This window comes from Lynx canadensis, chromosome C1 (genome assembly GCF_007474595.2).
Source record: "Lynx canadensis isolate LIC74 chromosome C1, mLynCan4.pri.v2, whole genome shotgun sequence".
Taxonomy (NCBI): domain Eukaryota; kingdom Metazoa; phylum Chordata; class Mammalia; order Carnivora; family Felidae; genus Lynx; species Lynx canadensis.
Genome location: NC_044310.1, coordinates 188,522,154 through 188,546,360, shown reverse-complemented (window position 1 = coordinate 188,546,360; position 24,207 = coordinate 188,522,154). Strand labels below are relative to the sequence as shown.

Sequence of the window (24,207 nt, the reverse complement as noted above, 5' to 3'; positions counted from 1 at the left end):
CTTCTTTTCTTGTTTTAATCAGAAATATCTCTTAAAAGCAATTTTTTAAAAATGTTTATTTGTTTTTGACAGAGACGGAGAGAGCATGAGTGGACAAGGGGCAGAAAGAGAGGGAGACGCAGCAATCCGAAACAGGCTCCCAGGCTCCAAGCTGTCAGCCACAGAGCCCCCACACGGGGCTTGAACTCACGGACTAGGAAATCATGACCTGAGCCGAAGTCAGACGCTCAAGTGACTGAGCCATCTAGGAGCCCCTCTTAAAAGCAATTTTAAAGAAAAACAGAAAACAGTTTAATAATTTTTTCTTTCTATTGTAGAAATTCATTAGATATTTCTAGATTGAGTACATAATGACAGAATAATTTTTTTTTGTCAATTAATCTCTAATGTTTCCCTAGGGAGGGAAAAGAAGAAAAGGAATATGAATTAAAAATGAGAGGGAGCCAACTTTAGTCAAATACAAATTAGCATTGGAAAAGACTAATTATCTTTCCTTACTTAAAGACAGGGGAAAGTTTAGATGCAAGAAAACCTATTTTGAAATACATGCACATAAGAGAGGGTGAGGAAGCAGGAGGAAGAGTCAGTCATTACAGCTGGTTTAAAGATTAATTTAGGCCCCCTAGACCAATTTGATTTCTTTGATTAAATGCCAGTAACTGTTAATACTTGAAGTATAAAAATGAAAGGGGTATTTCTTACATTAAACAGAATGATCTTTCTCTTTTAGACAAACAAGACTATATCCTTATGGGTATTTTGAAGGGAAGGAGAAAAAGTTAGAAGGAGGACAGTACAGAGGGAAACAGGTAACAGGATGAGGAAATAGACCATCAAGGACATCATATTCAAATTGTGATTTGAAAGGATCTAGAGAAGATACTTCTATATTTTTCACATTTTTTTCTTGCCTTTACAAGAATCTTTTAAGGAGGCAATTCTAATCTCTTGACTATTGGAAGTTTCCTCTTAAAATGTAGACAACTGTAGGGGCGCCTGGGTGGCTCTCAGTTGGTTGAGTGCCGACTTCAGCTCAGTCATGATTTCATGGTCCATGAGTTCGAGCACCACGTCAGGCTCTGTGCTGACAGCTAGGAACCTGGAGATTGCTTTCGTGTCTCCCTCTCTCTCTGTCCCTCCCCCGCACATGCTCTGTCTCTCTCTCTCTCTCTCTCTCTCTCTCTCCTCTCTCTCAAAAACAAATAAGCATTAAAAAAATGTAGACAACTGTATATTTGAGATATTGCTTTCTTTTTGCTTCAAAGTACGTCCCCAAAGAACAATTTTGTTATATGGGAAGTTCCCCCCAAAAACAATTCTAATTCCAAATAATCCTTTTATCATTTTCAAAGTAATACACAGGCCGCCTGGGTGGCTCAGTCAGTTGAGTGTTGGGCTCTTGGTTTCACCTCAGCTCATGAGGTGGGATAGAGCCCAGTATCAGGCTCCATTCTCAGTGGGGGGCCTACCTGGGATCTCTCTCTCTCCTCTCCCTTTGCCCTTATTCCCTACTCACATACTCTATCTAAAAAAATAAAATAAATAAAAGAAAGTAAACAAGACACATTTTGATTCTAGTATAAATACATATAAGATGCAGGAGTCCAGCCCAGAATGGCTTATAGAACCAGACTAAAGATAAACCTATGAGTCTGATAATATATAGTCAAATGTGAACCTTGAATCTTAGGACCCTCTCCTAAGAGAACCAGACCCTCACGGACAAGATAAAACAAGAGTGGACAAAGTTCTCATTAAACTTTCATAAATGACTTGAGACAGTTTTTCCAAAGGATGCCAGTTTGAAAGAGAAACCTTCTGAATCTACAAGTTTACACCCATTTTTATCCCTATGAACTTCCTCTTAATAGATGCACAATGAAGAAATTCCCAGGACAACAGTATTGACAGTAATAATGCAGATTTCTACCAAATAAAAGTTTTTCAAACATTATCAATAAATGGAGTTTATTCTAGACACTACTCTCAAACTAAACAAAACAAACTTAAGCATTTGGAGTATTCGATAAAAAATTAGAAATCAGAGCTCAAACCCAACATGAACTTACCTTACCACTGTTATTGGAGAGACCCTGTGTAGGAGGCTCAAAGGGCCTCAGAAAAGCATGCTGTTTCCAAGGTGACCAGATTTTGATAAGACCTCCATGACGTCAAATGCTGGCTCCTTTAAAATACCTCCAAAATAACCTGTTGATAAAGCAAAACTGAGTTTTTTGCTTCCTGTGGTAAGGGAGAATACTATCTGGATAGTCTTAGCATTTCACAGGGGATATCAGAGGAGCAATAATTAGGAGTTCTGGGATCCAGTTTAAGTTTCAAAGCAGAAGATCTGATTGGAATTACACAAAGTTTATACATAACACCTTTTTGATTGGAGACTGGGAAGTAACACTTTGAAAGTGATTCTTTCACAATATTTTGCCTTCTTAGACTAATCTGTTGTTCCTTCCATAACCTGAATTGTTCACTTTGGAACTTCTTTGATTTACAATGTTTTTTCCTTTGTTTGAAATGATAGTACTTATCACACCATTTTACAAATTGATTAAAAACTGTCTGCCACTACACTGTAAGCCCCCATAGAGCTGGGATTGGGTTTTATTAATCTTTTGTATAACCAACAGGTAACACAGTGTCTGATTCTCAATAAACACTCAGCCACTGTTGATTATGATTGGACAAAAACACATAAACATGCTGACTAATCTGATTTTCAACTGATGGACATGAACTTTAAGTGAACCCTTAATCAAGTAGACCCATTAATAATACTATATTTCATTTGCCTAATTACTCTCATACTAGCTTTTCTCCCCAACACACTTCCCCCCAACATACCCATATTCACAGTTACCTAAGGGCCTGGCTTCTTATTTACTGATAAAATTGAAGCAATCAAAAGAGATTTCCACAGACTGTCACTTGTACAGTAGTAGCATCTTTACCCATGTAGTCTCCCTTGTCATCCACCCGCAGATGAGGTATCCATGGTCCTATCTAGAGTCAAACCCTTTATTTGAACACTAGATCCCATCTCCTTTCTGCTACTCAAAGACATTTCTTCAGCAATTTTCTCCCCTTGACAACTTTGCCTCCTCTCTTTAGGTTGTTTTCCATTTATTTTCTATAAGGACACTCTAAAATCTTAAATGTGGATGGTCATTCATTCAAAAATATTTTCTAAGCATCTGCCACTGTCATAGATCAATGAGCAAAAAAAGACAAAGATCCCTAACCCTGAATTTTATAATTTAGTAGAGAGAGACAAACTATAAAGTATTCTTAACACAATGGCCAAAATGATCCTTTTAAAGGGTAAGTCATATTATGTTGTCATTCTTCTGCTCAAAACATGCTGTGGCTTCCCATTTCCATGCAAAGTAAAAGGCAAAATCTTTATGATGGATTGTAAGACCTTACATGATCTGATTCCCTATTACCTCTCTGACCTCATTTCCCAGTACTCTCTCACTTGCTCACTCCACTCCAGACACATTAGCCTTCTTGCTGACCTCAAGGCACAGCAAGCACTTCCCAATCCTGCAGTTCCCTCTTACTGCACTACTCTGCACGGTATCTGCATGACTCTTACTCTAAGAATTTGCTTGCATGTACCTTCTCAATGAGGCCCACTCTGGTTGTCCTATTTAAAATTGTAATTCTTACCATACTAACCTCATATTTGCCTCTTTCCCTGCTCCATTTTTATGGAGCCTGTCAACCTAACATATAAGTGTATAATATACATATAACATACTTACATATAAATATATATATACTTACATATACGTATACTTACATATAAATAATATATATTACTTACATATAAATATATATAATGAGCTTATGTTTATATATACTTATTTACTATGTTTATTTTTTTATTATCTATCTCCCTCTACTGGACTGTAGGCTCCAAAAGGGCAGGAAGTATGTCTGTTTTGTTGAATGAATGAATGTCCATATTTAAGATTTTAGAGTGTCTTTGTAGAATATAAATATAAAAAACCCAATAGCTTCTATAAAGCAATTATAGATGCAAGTCACGGCCAGAAACTTATTATACAATTTTATTATAGTCATCAAAAAATTACTCTATCACTTCCATTTGGTCATCATATCTACTTTCAGAAATCTGTAACATTTAAAGTTTCACCCAGATTTTAGGAAAGCTTTTTGACTCAATGGACTCCTTTAATGAATCATTTCAATAAGACTTTAAATGTAACACACACTAAGCAAAATGTAAAATTCTTAGTCTGGCCTTCTAGAATTTCTACCATTTAACCTCTCTTACCATTCCAATCTTTATCCCAGCTTCATTCCTTCATTGAATCTTAAAGTTCTGATCAAAATGAACTTTAAAATGTACTCCCAATGAGCTATATAATTCCATCTACTTGCGCCTTGAATTCTGGACATCTGCACTTTAATCTCATGTTCATATCCTGTCATTAAAGATCCAACTCAAAGATTCTATAATGAAAAGATCACTTGTTTTCTGGACTGTGTGGCAAAAGGAATGTGGAATAGTACTGGACAGACCTTGCTACCAATATTATCACTTAATAGTTGTTTAATGACCTCACGCAAGTTATTCAATTTCTGAATTATAGTTCTCCAATTTGTGGGAGTCACCATTAGTGGCCTCAACAATAGTTGAGTGAATTCTGTCTTACTAAAATATATTTTTTCTTGGACTGGTGCCCAAATTTTAAAAGAATTACGTTTTCTAGCATCCCCTGTAACCAGGGTGGTCATATAACAGTTCTGACCAATAAGATAAAAGGGGAAGTCGCAGACGGGTCTCCTAAGAAAGACTTTTGGTTCATTCACCCAGCACAGGCCCTTTGCTCATTCCATTCTTCTTGTCTGAACTCTGATCAATGCTGGAGGTGGAACAACCACCATGGACAAAAAAGCAACAAGTATGTAGATGAAAGTCACATTAGAGATGCTTATATGAAAATATTAAAGGTTGCTGTGTTTCTGGTAGCCTATGGAACCACCATACATCCCTGGTGAGAATGTCCTCAGATTTGGTTTCATAAAAAAATAAGATCTCTTTATTTAGTTAAACCATCATAATCATCTCTGTTGCACATAGCCAAAGATGCTACCTAACAGACACATCACTTTGAGAATAAGGATAATGTTTACCTTTCAGCATTTAAAATTTCCTTGTTAATATTAATTATAAAAAGGAACATATACTGAGTGGCCTGTTACAGATTCTAAGATCTCAACATAGGTTAACTCATTAAACCCTCATAACAGTTCAATTAAGTAGCTACTACTACCATTAGTTCAGAGGAAAGAAAAATACTAAAAACTGAGAGTTCAAGTAATTTGTCCAAAGTTACACAGCTAATAAAGAGGAAGCGGGATTCCAATCTGTCTGATTTCAGAGCACAGGCTCTTAACCACCAGTCCAAGCTACAATAATAAGAAACTATTTATGCCAGGTAAAATGCCAAGTGCTTTAACCAAACAATGTAAAGCACCAAGTACAATGTCTGGTGTTTACTGAAATGTCAGTTCTCTTCCTTGTAAGTAATGTCGTCACCTTCTTCTTAATTATTTTATTTTATTTTTATTTGGCAGAGAAAGAGAGAGCACAAGCAGGAGACAGGGGCAGAGGGAGAGAGAGAGAATCTTAAGCAGACCCCACACTCAGTGTGAGCCCACCATGGGGCTTGATCCCATGACCCTGGGATCATGACCTGAGCTAAAATCATGAGTGGGATGTTCAACTGAGCCACCAAGGTGTCCCATCTTCTTCTTCACCCTTATATAATTTTATCCATATTCCTATGATCAAATTAACCATTTTCTTTTTAAGTTTATTTACTTAGAGAGAGTATGCTCATGTGTTAATATTTGTGAGCATGGGGAAGGGGCACAGAGAGGGGGAGAGAATCCCAAGCAGGCTCCATGCTGTCAATGTGGAGCCCAACATGGGGCTTGATCCCACAAACTGTGAGATCATGACTTGAGCCAAAAGCAAAAGTCGGACACTCAACCAACAGGGCCACCCAGGCACCCCTCAAATTTACCATTTTCTATCTTGTATAAAGTTATATATCTCATGTAATAGACACTATGTTCCAGTAAGGTAAACTTTTAAATCATTCATTTTGGTATCTTACATGGCCTACATCCTAAAGAAGGCTGAATCATGAGTGGTGGAGCCACGGCAGTGGAGACTGGAAACTATACTATCAAAGGTGGTCCTTATACAATCAGACAGTTCTGGAGATTACTTTGGACCAATCCTATACCCTAAATTCCACAATTATATACCTACTTGTCTCACTCAGATTTGTTGTACCTTACTCCATCTTGTAATCTATCCTTGCGCTTCCCTCATAACCTCCTACTTATTCTCCCAACTTATTCTACTTATTCTCCCAACTCTACTGCTCCTGCAGAAACCCAAACGTGACATGGCATCAACATTGTCTGGAGAACTTCTGTATCTAGTCAAGCTGGAGTAAAAGTAACCAGATTTATCCTCCTGCCTGAAACAACTATAAAATTGGATAAAATATATGAAACAATGATTCTCAAAATGTTACACATGATGAGAGAGGACAGTGATCCCTGAGAGATATAAAACAGATGAGATGAGGCCTATGTTATCCCAGAGAGCTGTCCAAAGAGATTCCAGGCTGTGGCACATGGGGTAGAAAACCAGGCAGAACCTCTCAGGGCAGAGGAGATAAAACTTGGAATCGAGGAGGGCCAAAGCAGCTAAAGTTTGTAGGACAAAGTACTGGAGAAGAGAGAGCTATATAGAAAACTCCAGAGATCTGCAGAAATTCACTCCCTAGCATTCAAAATACTAATGATCAGTGCATGAGTATAAGGAAATTACCTGAGACTAGGGAAAAGAACAACCTGAAAGGATTTGGGAACAACCCTCTAAGGTTCATAGGGTTCAGAAGAATACCTCTTCCACCAGCCAGAGTAGAAAACCTCATTAGTTCAAAAGCAATGTACTCAGAAGGGATTTGCCTCAATAGTGAGACAAAATTAACACTAGATTAAATGCTGCTTGGTCCTACCTAGCAAAGCTTAAAAGCAAACATTAAAGGAATAATCTGTTTCCAAAAAACTCAATTGTGTCCCAGAACAAAACTCAAGAATATTTATAAGAATACAAAAATATCCAGCACTTGAAAAAGGTGAAAGTTATGTCTGACATCCAATCAAAAGTTACCAGAAATGCAAAAAAGCAGGAAAATATATAAAAATAATATATACAAGATAACTGATTAAAGTGTAAATAGTAACAATGCATTGTCAGGTTTGTAATCTATAAGAAATAAAATGTGTGACCACAATAGCATAAAGAAGGGGAAAGATGTGAGTATATTATTATAAGATTCTTATACTGCATGTTAAATGATGGAATACTACTTGAAGGTAGACTGGGATAGTTAAAGATGTACAGCATAAACACTAAAGCAATAATTAGCTAACAAGTCAATAAAGGAGGTAAAATTGAATCATAAAAAAAGGGCAATCTCACCAAAGGACAGAAAAAGACAACAAAGTACAGATGGAACAAATAGAAAGATAGAACGGAAGACATAAACACAACCATTTCAATAATAACATTAAATGCAAATGAAACCCAACATTTGTAAAATATGTAAAACAGGATAATGCATCCTGATGAACAAGTATGATTTACTCCAGGAATGCAAGAATACAAGGCCTTTACCCTTCAAAATTTAATCAAATCTTAACATATTGAGAGACTAAAAAAAAGAAAATGATCGTATCAATATACACAGGAAAAGCACCTGACAAAATCAAATATCCATTCCTAATAAAAATTCTCAATAAGCTAAGAACAGAAAGAATCTCATTCAATTTGACAAAGGACATATACAAAACTTATGGTTAACACCATAACAGTGAAAGACTAAATGCTTTTCCCCTAAAATCAGAAACAAGGCAAGGATGTCTACCCTAAGCCATTCTAATCAAAATTGTACTCTAGGTTCTAGTCAGTATAACAGTTGAGAAAAAGAAATATAAGCCATCCAGATTGGAAAAGAAGATGTAAAACAGCATAACTGTCAACGTAGAAAATCTAAAAGAATCTACCAAAAAGCTATGAAAACTAATAAATGAGCTACCAAGGTTGCAAGATAGAAGATCCATATAAAAAATCAACTGTATTTCTATATTAATGCAAAAATAAGACATTGAAATTAAAAAACAATGTCATTTATAACTTCTTAGTGATAAATCTGATAAAAGACATGTGAGACCTATACGTTAAAAACTCTAAAACATTGCAGAGAAAAAAACAAAGTATCAATATTAAGATTTCAATTATCCCCAAATTGATCTGTAATATTCTACATGATCCCAATCAAAATCCCATCAGGCTTTTTTAAAAAAAGAAACTGATCAGGTGATTCTAAAATTCACATGGAAAAACAAAGAACTAAGAATAGCCAAAACAAAGTTGAAAGGAAGAATAAGGTTCAAAGACTTTATTACCTGACTTCAAGATTTATTATAAAGCTATAGTAATCAAGACAGTGGTATTGGCATCAAGAGGGACCAGAGCTTCTCAGTCTCAGTACTACAGACATTTTGGGCCAGATAATTCTTTGTTGTTCAGGCTGTCCTATGCATTGTACAATGTTGAAGAGAAGCTCTGGCTTCTATCACAAATCAATATCTCCCTAGCTATGAGAATTTAAACTGTCTCCAGACTTTGCCCCATGTTTTTTAGAGGCAAAATTGCCCTGGTTGAGACCATGGAGATAAACAATAAATCAATGAAAAAGAACAGAGTCCAGAAATTCACCTATATGTATGTGATTAGTGGCTTTTTCATCAATGGTATAAATTTAATTCAATAGAAAAATACAGTCTTTTCAGAAAATGTTGCTGAAACAACTGGATATTCATATGCCAAAAAAAAGTCTTGTATTATGTATATAAAAATTAACTCAAAATAGATCATGCACCTAAATGTAAACTCAAAAGTTATAAAATTTCTTAGATGAAAACAGGAGAAAATCTAATCTTGGATTAGGCAAAGGTCTTTTAAATTTTTTTTTTTTTTCAACGTTTATTTATTTTTGGGACAGAGAGAGACAGAGCATGAACGGGGGAGGGGCAGAGAGAGAGGGAGACACAGAATCGGAAACAGGCTCCAGGCTCTGAGCCATCAGCCCAGAGCCTGACGCGGGGCTCGAACTCCCGGACCGCGAGATCGTGACCTGGCTGAAGTCGGACGCTTAACCGACTGCGCCACCCAGGCGCCCCGGCAAAGGTCTTTTAGATACAACACAGAAGTATGATCCGTAAAGGGGGGAAAAAGGTACACTGGACTTAATCACAATAAGAACTTCTGATCTTCTACTCTTTGAAAGATTCTGTTAAGAAGGTGAAAAGATAAGCTACAGATCAGGTGAAAATTCTTGTAAATAACATTTCTAAAATGGACTTATATCTAGAATATAGTTTTTAAACCTCTATAAGAAGAAAACATTTCCATTTAAAAATGAGATAAAGATCCAAACAGACACTTCACTAAAGAAAATATACAGATGGCAAATAACTCATGAAAAGATGTTTAACAGCATTGGTGACTGTAGAACTGGAAGTTAAAACCACACTGAGATACTACTAGACTACACAGCATTGTAATATGCCTACAATATCAAAAGCCTGTCCATACCAAGCATTGGCTGGAACTCTCATACACTACTGACAGGATCGTAAAGGGGTACAATCACATTGGAAAAACCATTTGAGAGTTTCTTAAAAAGTTAAATATATACCTACCATATGACCCAGCTATTCCTCTCCTAGATATTTACTCAAGAGAAATGAAAGCATCATAAGTTCATACAAAGACTTTTATACAAATGTTCATAGCAACTTTATTTGTAATAGCCAAGAACTGTAAACAACCCAGCTGCCCATCAACAGGTAAGTGGATAAGCAAATTATGGAATATTCATACAACGAATACTATTCAGCAGTAAAAAGGAACGGACTATTCAGACATCTTGCGACACAGATGAATCTGAAAATAACTATGCTGACTGACAGGGGGTGCCTGGGTGGCTCAGTTGGTTAAGTGTCTGACTCTTGGTTTCTGCTCAGGTCATGATCTCATGGTTTCATGAGTTCAAGCCCCACTTGGGGCTCTGTGCTGACAGTGTGAAGCCTGCTTGGGATTCTTGGTCTTCCTCCCCGCCCCCCTCACTCACATCGTCTCCGTCTCTCTCAAAATGAACTTAAAAAAAAAAACATATGCAACATTTGCAACTCATATATGCTGAGTTACAAAAGTCATATATAAAAAGGTTCATACTATATGATTTTTATAAAATTATAGACAAAGCAAATTGATCTCTAATGACAGAAAGCAAATCAGTAGTTGTTTGGGGATGGTGAAGTGCGAGTGGGAGGCAGGGAGAGAAGGGGATTACTAAGAGGCATTAGGAATCTTTTGGAGGTGATGGATATGTTCGTTACCTCAACTGTGGTGATGCTTTCATAGATGTATACATTTATCCAAACTTATTAAATTGTACACTTTAAATATGTACAGTTTGTTGTATATCAATTATACCACAATAAAAATATTTTTAAAACCCTCTGCTGGTATCTGATTCCTACTTTGTACTGTGGTTTTAGAATTCTTTATTTTCTTGAGATATGATTGACATATAACATTAAGTTTAAGGTACACAATATGTCAATTAGGTAATTTATATTTTGCAATATAATTACCACCATAGTGTTAATTAACATCACTATCATGACACAGAATTATTCTTTCCTTTTTGTGGTGAGAACAATTTAGATGTAGTCTCTGAGCAATTCTGAATTTTATAATGCAGTATTATTGACTATAATTACCAGGCCATACATTAGAATTCCAGGATGTATTTACTAATTGCAAGTTTGTACCCATATAATATTTTCAAAGGTTTTCAATATTAACCATACTATTTATTTTTCTAATGAATCAAAGTTAGAATTCCTTAGGGGCACGTGGGTGGCTCAGTTGGTTAAGCGTCCAACTTCTGCTGAAGTCATAATTTCACGGTTCGTGAGTTCAAGCCCTGCATCAGGCACTGTGCTGACAGCTCAGAGCCTGGAGCCTGCTTCAGATTCTGTGTCTTCCTCTTTCTCTGCCCCTCCCCTGCTCACATTGTCTCTCTCAAAAATGAATAAACGTTAACATTTTTTTAAAATTTAGAATCCCTTAGCGCATTTTTCTTTAATTCTGATTTATTCCTGAAGTTTTAAGAATTCAATGAGCAATGAATATGTGTATTTAATGATTGTATTCATAGCTAACATGTATTTGGCAAAATTACACTAAGGCTTTGCCATTACAACTAAATTAATTAAGTAGAATTACTGATACTTACATATCAAAGCAATACACCAATCAAAATGTCTAAAGCCTAAATTAGCTGATGGGGAATAGTTAATAGAGTGCCCCTTCTGGAGAGAGTCAGATTTTCTATGGTCCCATAAAATAGGCAGGGAGGAATAAAGCAAAAGAAGCAAAGAGGAAAAACATTAATGATCTCTCCTTTTTAAATCACATACTTCTGTCATTACACCAAAAATATAAAGCTGTACTTAAAGATGTCCAGTGTCAAGATGTGAGAAAAAAAGAATTACTAATATTACAGGGATTGTTTTAAAATGTTGATGGTTGGCTGAGCTGAGAGTACTAAATGTGTACATATACCTAATGTAATGATAATAGGAGTTACTGGTAGTTATGCTGAAAAACTTTCAGGTTCCAAATTGATCATAAATCTCTAGCCAAAGTTCTCAGGTATTTAAGGTGTTTATTCAGCATCTTAAAGATGAACAAAACTACCACTATCCCCAGAAAAAGTATTAAAAAGAAAACTAACAAATTTAAGAAAAAAAACCACAGGATTCTTTTAATGAAAAAATTACATTATAACAAAGACACTATACATTGTTACAATATATATATATATATATACACACATTTTAAAACTTTTTTAAAAAACCTGGTACAAATTAAATGACATCTTTCTCATACTCACATGATTAAGTATTTTGACAGGATGTAAAGATGAAACACAAGCTGGTGGGCCTCAAAATTAGAAACTCTAATGCAGGACCAGATCCCATTTTCTACCATTTTTGTGACTTTTAGAAAACATTTACCTTGGATAAGACAAGGTACTTCATGTAAAAACTTTTTCTTTTAAGCATGTTAACTGCTTGTGGAGAAAATTATTATTGAGGGAAAAGCCCACCATGGTGGTGTTTATCTATAATTCACTGTAGCATATATAAAATTCACTGGGAGGCTTTGGAACATGAAAACTACAATGATGAAAAAAGCTCAACTGTAATTATAAATTTCTAACTGCTTATTTTGAATGTCCAACTTACTACTACAGATATTACACCTTGTAACACATGACACAAAAGAGCATATATCAAACTTTGCTGTAGAGCTGTTAGGAGAATGCCAAATATAGATATTGAAAATTTTATGCACTTGTATTTAACACCCTGTGCATTTAAAAGTTAATCAAATATTTAAAATATGTAAACACACTTTTATAAAAGCGATGCTAAGCACCCTTAAAATACAATACTGATATACTGTGACTGAACATGCATTTAGAGGGGAAATGAATTTTTAAAAATTTAGAAACCATTTTTAAAGAGCTACTCATTGAAATACTTACATGAAAATATTGATAGTTCCAGTTTCTACCTAAAAACCAAAAGAGTATACAATTAGGGATTTAAACCTTCCTTCATGCTCTTTTTTAATTTTGTTTTTTGTTTGTGGGAAGGATGCACTGTAACTTTCCTCCTCCTAATGAAAAAAACAGTACCAGAAAGAGACATTCACATAGAATGAAGTGAGAGAAATATTTTAAAACTATATTTTGTTCTTGTTCAAATGCCAAAGTCTGAACTCTCTAACATCTCTCATCCTCACAGGTAACTGACTAGAGTTTGTATCTTAACAAGCATTTCTCCTTAGCAACTCAACATCAAAAAAGAAAAGAATGTCTCCAAAGGAATATAGTTCAATTGGTAAAATATTTAATAATAAGCTATTGCCATTAATGAAAAGTCAATATTATTTAAAATCCTGAAAAAAGTTTCCATAAAAATTAGAAATAATAAATTAAAAGAATATTACCTACAAATGCAATAAAACTATAAATTCAGACTTATACCCTTTACGTACACACAGACTACGAGAAAGCTGGGTTTGAGGTAACTAAGAGCTATGTTTAACTTAGAGTAACATAATCAGATTTGGCAGACTGCCTCTGAAATGCTGACATCAAATATTTTCAGTTCTTAGGAAAAAGAAAAGCTATTCTAATTAAAAATCATATATGTAACTAAATATCAACTTTGTATTAAATAGGAGTATAAATAATAAATTTTATATTAAATAGGGTATAAATCTAAAGAGCACGGATTTTTAAGAGTTCCACTCACGTCTAATTTAACAATGCTTTACTTTAGGTACATGTTGTATACTTGCAACAATTAAAGTGAATTAAGAATGGGAGACTGGACTTTAGAAAAGCCAAAAAGGATTCAGTCATGTAAAATATTAAGGTTAAATTTCATATTACATTCCATATACTTTGAATATAAATATTAATATCCATTTGAAATCCTTATTACTTTTAAATAAAGTCTTAAATATACCCACAAACGGTCCCTGGGGTGAAAAAAACCTTTAAATTGATTTCTTGACAGCTTATAATTGACATTTCTAGTTCACCAACCTTCCAGAAAACAAAAGCTTATAATGAATACAGTGATTAGTACTTACTCAGTATTTCAAGTAAATATACTTACTCAGCAAGCAAATATAACACATCAGTTGTTTTAAATATGAACTAAATTTTAAACTACAAATACTTACCTTGAAATACTATAAATTCTAATACCACTAATTCAGTAAGAGCTCTGGCATAGAAAAATAAATACAACTCAAATTATTTTCTAACCAGAGCTGAATCTTCAATACAAAGTAGGAAAAAAAAATCTTTTGTGGATATCAAAAAGTTCCTCAAATTATCTGTCAACACCAGGGAAGTTTATTATTCTTTCTGAATTCTCTCAATTTCTATAGTTTTCTATCCACATGTAGTGTTTTACCTAAAATACTATATAAATCCATGCAATATACATTTATTTCTGTTGCTTATCTGATTAATTCAAATTAAAACTCTAAGTACTTACCAAGACATTTTAAATTTCTACTAGATAACTATTAGTATGCTATTGGTTTGTAGTTATAAGTATAAAAATTATAATGGAAGAAGCCAAAATGCAATTACAGTTTCCACAGATGTGAATACTGAGCTTTATGTTATGATGTAAAATCTACTATGGTTTTATCTTTCCTAATGAGACAGACTACAAATATTCTCTCCCCTGTGCTAATTTAAAGAATTTCTTCACAACTTTAAAGAGGAAATAATTTCTTTTATAACTTTAAAAAAAGTCCACACTCATACACACACTCACACACACACAAACTCACACACTATTTTTGTTGTTGTTCTTGTTTGTCTTTTCAGAACCCAAATCAGATATTTCCAAGGGATTAGTTAGATAACTATTTGTGTTCAGACTATATTGTCATGGATAAGTTCAGATGATCTTTGGAAATACTGGCCTTATCAGATAATCAAAAAGCATAAGAATTATACAAAATAAGAGGAATAAAATAGGTTCCAAAAATATGGACTTGGCAACAAACATATCGGTTTTAAATCAAAGTTGCTCATTGAACCGGTCTTCAGTTCACTTATCACAATGCTGCGCTTTGATAATATTCACCTTCTTTTTTATGACATTATAAGTCACCCAAGTTGTAAATTCTGAAAAGCTTCAATAATTTATGTAGTAGATAATTTCTTACAGTCCAAATTTTTTTTTGCTTCCATAGACAATGCTGGTTCTTTGGGTTCTTGCTTAACTTGGTTCACAGAAACGGTACCTTCTGGATTTTCTCCAACTTTAAAACCAAACATAAAAGAAAAACCCTAAAGGTTAATGTAACTTATAACACTGAAATCTTTATATGAATATAGAGGCAAAGCAAAAAATAGTAGTTTTCTGAAAAGCAGTGTATTTGAGAACTCAGTACTTCTGATATCTTAATAATCATTCATAATTCTTTCAGTATATGTACACCTTAAATTAATGTAACAGTGTGTGTCAACTAAACTTCAATAAAAAAACTAAAAGAAAAAGAATAGAAAATTAAATGTTGAGAAGTAAAAAAAAAAAATTCTTTAATGCTTCTGGTAGTGAAAAAAAGAAGAGACTAAGAAAATCATAGTTATTTTCTTCTAAAGATACTTTGACAAAAAAGCAGTCCATAATTTTATAAAATTATGAGGAGTATTTCATATTTAAACTTAATTGCCTCTGGGCGCCTGGGTGGCTTAGTCAGTTGAGCATTGAACTTTTGCTCAGGTCACAATCTCTCGGTTCGTGAATTCAAGCCCCACATCAAGCTCCACACTGGCAGTGTGGAGCCTGCTTGGGATCCTCTCTCTCCCTTTCTCTCTGCCCCCCTCCTATTCATGCTTTCTCTATCTCTCAGAATAAATAAATAACTTAAATACTTTTTTAAAAATAAACTTAATTGCCTTTAATAAAAATATGTGTAAATAAAAGTCAGGAAGCCTCCCATTATTTGAAAATGATGTTCTGCAAAGAGCAGGCATATATATCACAAATTTACCAATATGTTACTACCCCCATATGGTTTCCATATGTGATCATATATCAAGGAAAATTTTCCCTCCTTAAAGAAACTCCACTACATTAGTACGTTAGAAAAAAATATGCCACATCTTAATGGATAGCTCTGACTTACATAAGTAATGTGTTTGCTTACTTGAAACACTGCATAATGCACTTACCATTCTGATTTTAAATAAAGTGCTTATGACCAAATTAATCAGAATGTAGCATACCAGAAACACTATTATCTTGAACAGGCAGGTGGGATATCTAAGATGAAATCTTTTTCTTTTTCAGGGATATCAGTTTTTCCATTGCTACAGGGAACTGAGATTAAGGGGACCAAAATTTGCTCTGGAAAGTGTGCTGAACACACCTAATGCTTGTCACATGTGAGTGTATTGGGAGAGTTTAGCCCACACCATAGAGAAAACCAATAGAAGATGGATTTGAGTGACCCTGAGAATTCATATGCAGGTGAGGGAGTCCCTCGGATCATGATCTAACTTGATAAATCATGCAGGTTCAGATCCAAAGAGGGTCTCCTTTAAAGCAATCTGAATTAGAGCTCTCAGAAATATCTTGGTACAACACAGAGGGAGGAAGCATGTTAGAATGTAGAGAAACTTTTGAGGCAGATAGATCTGGGTTTAAATCTCTGCTCTATCACTTTAGGCAATTACTTAACCTTCCTGAGCCTTGGTCTCCCTATCTGTAGCATGGGGACATCATCAACTATTTCATGCGGTTGTGAGGCTTAGTCTCCATATATTCCTTTTCCTTCTCATCTATTGTCACAGCCCTCTGGATAAATTTTCTTAAAAGTAATGTTTCCAATAAATTTAAAATATGATTCTTTTCTGGAAGGAAGTATTTTATACTTTTCCTTACCCAAAATAATGATGACTAAGAATGGAAAGTAAATACTTTGTATGTTCTAAGGATAATTTCTATGAAAATTTATGTTCTTCAAAGCAAAATGCAAATCTTTTCCCACAAAAGTGCCCAATCCAGAACAATCTGTGTGAATGGAAGTGACACAGGTCAAGTAGGAGTTAGAATTTATTACTAGGTTGACTGGGTTTGTTACAAAGTGAATGTAACAAAGTCTTGGATTAAGTTAAATCCTTAAGACTTAACTAGTTTCCTTTCAATTTCTACAGAACTCTATATTTAAGTCTAGAACTCAAAATTTTAAAAATTTTATAGCTGCCCACCCCATCCCATTTTTCCTTTTAACAAATTTTCCATAATAACCTTTACACTAAATCTTTTCCTTTTAAAGTTTCTCATTTTTTTCATACATTCTAAAATGACCCTCTGATTTCATATCACCACAGATTTTCCATGTAAACTGAGGTGATCAGAGAATGAATAACTTTGCTAGAGACAAAAAAATTTTTAAAGTTTAAAAATTATTATGCTCTTGACATTTTTCCTTTTTTCTGGTAGTTTTACTTTATCAACTTATGTATTATAAACCCCTGAGTAGAAATGACAGTTTTTTTCTGTAGTGTAACAGTAACGATACAATGGAATATTACTCGGCAATCATAAAGAATGAAATCTTGCCATTTGCAACACTGTGGATGAAACTCTAGTGTATTATGCTAAGTGAAATAAGTCAGAGAAAGACAAGTATCATATGATTTCACTCATTTGTGGAATTTAAAAAACAACATATGAACACAGGGTAAGGGAAGAAAAGATAAGATAAAAACAAAGAGGGAGGGAAACCATAAGAGACTCTTAAATACAGAGAACAGAGTGTTGCTGGAGGGGAGGTAGGTGGGGGTATAGGCTAAATGCATGATGGGCATTAAGGAGGGTACTTACTGGGATGAGCACTGGGTGTTATATGGAAGTGATGAATTACTGGATTCTACTTCTGAAACCAATACTACACTGTTAACTAACTCAAATTTAAATTAAAAACAATAGCACTGATAGTCCATGAAGGTTAAAAAAAATAAAATCACAAGTTGCTTTTAACTTACTAATAGCTGGGTGGTTATCTATAATTTGTATTGGGATGGTTTGCACATTTCCCAACAGAATCCGATGAACACTTCCTTCCATATTCTCTGTATCCTCAACATCTCCAACTTGCACCAGCTGGTCCATTGCAGCTAGATTTTGATCTGGTCCTGGAAGGTTACCCATGGTAGAGGTAATAATGCTATTGTTTGGGGTCAGGCATGTATCTGTTTGAAGGCTATGACTTTGACCAAGCAGTAGAGAATTATTATTCATTACAGTACTTTCTAATGAGTCCAGAAGTCTTGAAGGACTGGAGGAAGGGTGGTTATTTACTGATATCAGAGTCGGTGATCCATCAGGAGAAGTGAATCTTGGTTGCAACTGCAAACCCTTTTAAACCGAAAAGAGTTACATCAATGTTTAAATTTACTAAGTATAATTTTTTCATAGGATATATTATTCTTTTCACACACAATTAGAATAAAATATAATGGTACAGTTACTAACAAATATTGAGGACAGAAACAAGAATCAAAGGAATAGTAGTACAACTAAATTTTATTGCATGCATGGTCAACTCCAACTTTTTCAAAATGTATTGTTTAAATTATCTTATATCAAGATACAAAAAAGTCAGGAAATTAATAATAAAAACATCTTTGATCATTATTACGATTCTATAACAATTCTATAAAATACCTAGAAGAGGAGAGATTGAGGAAGAAAGGGAAAGGCTTCAAATTTGTTTATTTCACTGGCTACCTACCTGCAGTTGAGTAAATACTTTTGGCTGAAATGAGGAAAGTGAAGAGAGCAAGTGGGCTGGCTCTGGAGACAAAGAACCCCTTGTCTGATTTGTTTCCACTTTGGTGCTAATTGATTCTCCTGGTGAATTTCCTAAGTTATATAAAAAAATAAGCCGTCAAAATAAAATAACATTTATGGCTTCTAGCATGCTACATTTTATTACAACACTTACTATCACAATTGGAATAGGAAATAAAGTCAAAGGTTTGGAAATGACTTTATGAAGTTATTTTTTCCACTATGGGGCACCTGGGTGGCTCAGTCGGTTAGGCATCCGACTTTGGCTCAGGTCATGATCTCACGGTCCGTGAGTTCCAGCCCCGCATCGGGCTCTGTGCTGACAGCTGAGAGCCTGGAGCCTGCTTTGGATTCTGTGTCTCCCTCTCTCTCTGCCCCTCCTCCACTCATGCTCTGTCTCTCTCTCAAAAATAAATAAACATTGGGGCGCCTGGGTGGTGCAGTCGGTTAAGCGTCCGACTTCAGCCAGGTCACGATCTCGCGGTCCGGGAGTTCGAGCCCCGTGTCAGGCTCTGGGCTGATGACTCAGAGCCTGGAGCCTGTTTCCGATTCTGTGTCTCCCTCTCTCTCTGCCCCTCCCCCGTTCATGTTCTGTCTCTCTCTGTCCCAAAAATAAAAATAAATAAACGTTGAAAAATAAAAAAAAATAATAAAATAAACATTAAAAAAAAAGTTATTTTTTCCACTAAAAAAAAAAAAAGAAATGATTCTGTCCACTATTTCCAGAAACATAGGAAACAGTATTTTTCTTTCCTTGAAAGATTCTGTAACTCTAATCTAGCCCATTTTCCGTGCTATGATGCTGAACTACACCTAAACTTCTCTAGATGTGTGAAACCTATTGAGTCTCAATTACAAAGACCAAACTTAATTCGTCTTCGGTAGCCCTAGTGCCTGGATAATGCCTGACATAAAGTGGGTCCTCAATAATAACAGTACTAAATTTCTTTCAATAACTCATTTTGGAATAAATGAGGAATACAAATCTCTGTTTTCTTAATACTTCAATTGCTAAAGTAATTGTCCTTAGGTAATGTAGTTCCTCTCATGTAATGTTTATGTACTAACCCAAATAAATTCATCTCAATCAAAAACCAATTATCAGCAACTGTTTACTGTTTTCACACTAAGTAATTTTAAAAAAAGGCCCTAATGTCAGACAAGGATAGATTTAAGCACTAGCTTTTCTCTGTAACTTTCAACATGCTACTTAACTCGGTTTCTAATTTCAGTTTCTGCATTTGCAAAATAAAAATCTTCTTCAAAGGACTGCTAAGAGGATTAAACAACACTCTCACATTTCTTGGCTTCTTCATTCCCTCTTTTTTAAACTGAAGTATAGTTGACACACATTGTTACATTAGTTTCAGGTGTAAAATATAGTGACTGAATAAGTTTATATGTTGTGCTATGCTCACCCCAAGTGTAGCTACCATCTGGCACCATACAATGCCATTACAGTACCAATGACTATATTCCATTTTATCCGCATGACTTGTTTATTCCAGAACTGGAAGCCTGTATCCCCTTCACCCATTATGCCCATCCCTGTACCGCCCGACCCCCTGGCAACCATCAGTTTGTTCTCTGTATATATGTGTCTGTTTCTGCTTTTCATTTGCTTATTTGTTTTGGTTTCAGATTCCACATACAAATGAAATCACATGGTATTTTTTTCTCTGTCTGATTTATTTCACTTTTTGGCTTCTTCATTTCTTTTTTTTTTTAAATTTTTTTTTCAACCTTTATTTATTTATTTGGGACAGAGAGAGACAGAGCATGAACGGGGGAGGGGCAGAGAGAGAGGGAGACACAGAATCGGAAACAGGCTCCAGGCTCTGAGCCATCAGCCCAGAGCCTGACGCGGGGCTCGAACTCACGGACCGCGAGATCGTGACCTGGCTGAAGTCGGACGCCCAACCGACTGCGCCACCCAGGCGCCCCTTGGCTTCTTCATTTCTAATTGTCATTCTACTTCACTCTGTTGCTACTACTACTGTCACAACCTCATCTATTCTAAATCTAAAAATCTCTAATTCAAATATCCCATTCTTTGATCACAGCCTCTTATTTTTCCAAAGATTTTGCTCAAGTACTTCACTACAATTGTTGTTCAACCTCATGTGACCCTCCAGTCCATTGATTTCTCAGTTTTCTTCAGATCAACCTCTTCCTTAATAAAATTCTCTCCCCATTTAGCTTAGTAGAGTCTTAAGTTTATAATTTCAGTCACTCCTTGCAAATATCCTAAACTCCTTTGCCTCTCTGTACTTTGTTATAACCCCTGATAAAATCCTAACATTGAATGAAAATGGCTTCCAGTGCCTATATGTGCGAAGTTGAATGCCACTGAAAAAGAAACTTGCTACTACTACTAATACCAATTCATGATCATCAACTTCAACAGGACCTTCAGCTATACTGACAACCTTACAGTGTTCTTCTCACTCTATGTTATAAAGGATTTCAAATGTCCAATCTTGGCCACACTTCCTGAGATCTTTTTCATTCTTAGCACTTTTACTTAAAGAGAAAAGAAACTATCAGAAATTTCCTCAGCTTCCCATCACCAAAGCTATCAAGTACCTTCATCTTCATCTATCTCTTCAGATATTTCTTATCTGAAAATCCCTTCCCTCAACTCCATATTCCCTTCACAGCACACTGTCTCTACTTCTTCATTCATCACCCATTTACTTTTCAACCATCCCAAGATGGCTTCTTCCTAATCCATTCCATTGAAATGGCTCTGATACCCAAGGTTTTCAAACCTGATCTTATGAGCTTCTTTTCTCTTCCCCTGCCACCACCAAATCCTATTCTTATGCCAGTGTTGCCTAACTCAGTAAACGTTACTATCAGTCAGTTGCTCTTGGAAGAAACTCCCGAGTCATCCCAGATCATTCCCATTCTTTTACCTCTCACACCTATTCAATCAACAATCAAACCTTTGAATTCTACTTTTTAAAAAACTCTTAAAATCTGTCCAATTATAGTATAAATGCCACCAACTGTACACCAAACCACTATCACTTTTCATTTGGACAGCTTGAAAGGGCCTCCTAAGCCCATTTTGCATACGCATTTTTATCCCCAAGCATTTTCTACCCTTAGAACCATACCAGCTTTTTAAGTTCCTTGAACATGACCAAGCTCTCTGTTGCTAAGTTTTGAAAGCTATTCCTTTGATTGGCAGATTCCTAACCATTCTTCAGTCCTTAGTTTAAAAGCTACTTTCTCAAGTGTCACTTCCCTACTCTCCAGATTAAGTTATGTCTTTATCACTATTCCCACAAAATTTTGCACAACTCTCTCATGGCACTATTTATAACAGTAATTAGAATATATTTGTTTATAGTGTCTTTTTCTCTTGCTAAACTTGAAATTCAATGGAGCAAGAAACTTGTTCTTTTTTATGTCCAACATTTATCACAGTGAGTAAAATATGTGCAGAACAAATGAATAATGTTAAGGAATTTGAACGTTATTCTCTATGCACAGGCTCTCTTAAAGGTTAATCAATCAAAGAATAAAGAAAAAATTGTACTGTATATAGCTATTCATTAATTTATTCTAAAGCATTTATTTAGATATTAACTTTGTAGCAGGCATTATGCTAGGAACTAGGTATGTTAACTTGAATAAAATACAATCTTTGCCCCTGAGAAGTTCAAATCATAACGAAAGATACAGACCTATAAACAAAAGGATACCATGTTAAATGCAGAGGTAAGTACAAAGAGTGAATGTCTAACTTTATACAGGGGGTGAATGAAGTTAAGAGAACACTTAAAGCCAAAGAGATTGATTTCATTGGTGAGAGAAGTTTGCCATATAAAAGTGGAGAAAACATGTTTTCAGAAGAAAGGGGAAAAAAAAGGTGAAATAAATCTGGACCAGTAAGAGAGTATAAGAGTACACATATGAGAAAAAACAAACCATACAAAATGGACAATAGCTTCCTGATCAAGGTACCTTAGGGTTATTACTACTGGAATTAGCCTAACTTTAGAGTAAACTGTACTAGTAGTCAGCCTCAAAATTTTAATCATAAAGAATAAAAGCTGATTATGTGAGGAAATTTTTTATTTTTTAAATTTTATTTATATACATATTTTTTAATCTCTACACCCAATGTGGGGCTCAAACTCACAACCCCGTGATCAAGAGTCACATGCTCTTCCAACTAAGCCAGCCAGACATCCCTTATTTTTTATTTTCAATTTGTTTTAGTGTAGTTGACACACGATGTTACATTAGTTCCAGGTGTATAACACATGATTCAACTTCTTTATATGTTATGTTATGCTCACAAGTGTAGCTATCATCTGTCAACATACAACACTATTACAACATTATTGACTATATTCCCTATGCTGTGCCTTTTATTCCCATGACTTATTTATTCCATAACTAGAAGCCTGTATCTCCCACTCCTCCTCACCCATTTTGCCCATTACCTTACCATCCCTCCCCTCTGGCAACTATCAGTTTGTTCTCCGTATTTGAAGTCTGATTCTGCTTTTTGTTTATTCAGTTGTTTTGGTTTTAGATCCCACATATGAGAGAAATCATATGGTATTTGTCCTTCTCAGTCTGATTTATTTTACTTAGCATAATACCTTCTAGGTTCATCCATGTTGTCACAGAAGGCAACAGCTCATCCTTTTTTATGGCTGAATAATACACATGAGGAAGTTTAAACAGCTGGAATTATTTTGACAAAACCTAACATAGTTGCTCTTGTCTCTTTTGGCCATGGTTTCCTCATCCATAAAATTTGATTAGATGAGATAATACCTTAAATGTCTTCCAGTTTTGGGGCACCTGGGTGGCTTAGTCAGTTAAATGTCTGACTCTTGATTTTGTCTCAGGTCATGATCTCATAGTTTGTGGGTTCAAGCCCCATGTCTGGCTCTGTGCTGACAGTGCAGAGCCTGCTTCGGATACTTTCTTTCCTTCTGTCTGCCCCTCCCCCTCTCATGCTCTCCTGCTCTCCTGCTCCCTCCCTCTGTCCCTCCCTCTCTCTCTCTCTCTCTCTCTCAAAATACACATTTTTTAAAAATTGAAAAAAATAAGTATCTTCCAGTTTTGACACTGATTTTATATTTTAAAGATATTCAGGATAACATACCTTCTGCAAATGTAACTGTCACAGTCTCTCTGAGAATATGCCCATTATCTGTAGTCCACTGAAGCTGAAATGGAAATATTTATTTCAGTAAAAACAATAAAGAATTTATATTGCAAAATATTTTAAAACATCAATACAACTGTCATATTTTATTCAATGACAGTACAATTGTGTTTTATTCAGTGATTACTCTCTTCACTTGTTTATATTCTTAAAGCACGAGTATACTTCACCATCCAAATACATAAGCTTCCCAAGTTCAGATAGCAAAAATTCGGATAGCAAGCAGAGATGGCAAAGATCATCACTAAACAAATCCATTTTACTTCCTGAACTTTGGACAGTGAATAATCAAGAGAGTTTTGGATGGAAAAGAATAGTAGGACTAGCTTAAAATCTGAATCTATTCAGTTAAGAAGACATAATTTGGATAGTAAAAACATGGAGAGCAAAAGGTA

General features: G+C 35.1%; 1 protein-coding gene across 2 annotated transcripts in view; it reads right to left on the bottom strand.

Moving 5' to 3' along the window:
- Nucleotides 1–11,961: 11,961 nt before the first annotated feature.
- CARF (calcium responsive transcription factor) overlaps nucleotides 11,962–24,207 on the bottom strand; it is a 58,093-nt gene continuing 45,847 nt past the window's right edge. Inside the window, exons 14-18 of one of the 2 annotated variants that reach the window (XM_030323603.1) lie at nucleotides 23,750–23,813; nucleotides 18,557–18,687; nucleotides 17,808–18,180; nucleotides 14,978–15,073; nucleotides 11,962–12,790 (exon numbers count right to left, since the gene is read on the bottom strand). In XM_030323603.1, the coding sequence (XP_030179463.1) occupies nucleotides 12,645–12,790; nucleotides 14,978–15,073; nucleotides 17,808–18,180; nucleotides 18,557–18,687; nucleotides 23,750–23,813 (810 nt within the window). In that variant the 3' untranslated portion in view covers nucleotides 11,962–12,644. Of the gene's footprint in view, nucleotides 15,074–17,807; nucleotides 18,181–18,556; nucleotides 18,688–23,749; nucleotides 23,814–24,207 lie in introns of both variants that reach the window. The other variant, XM_032594460.1, reaches the window with a different exon arrangement.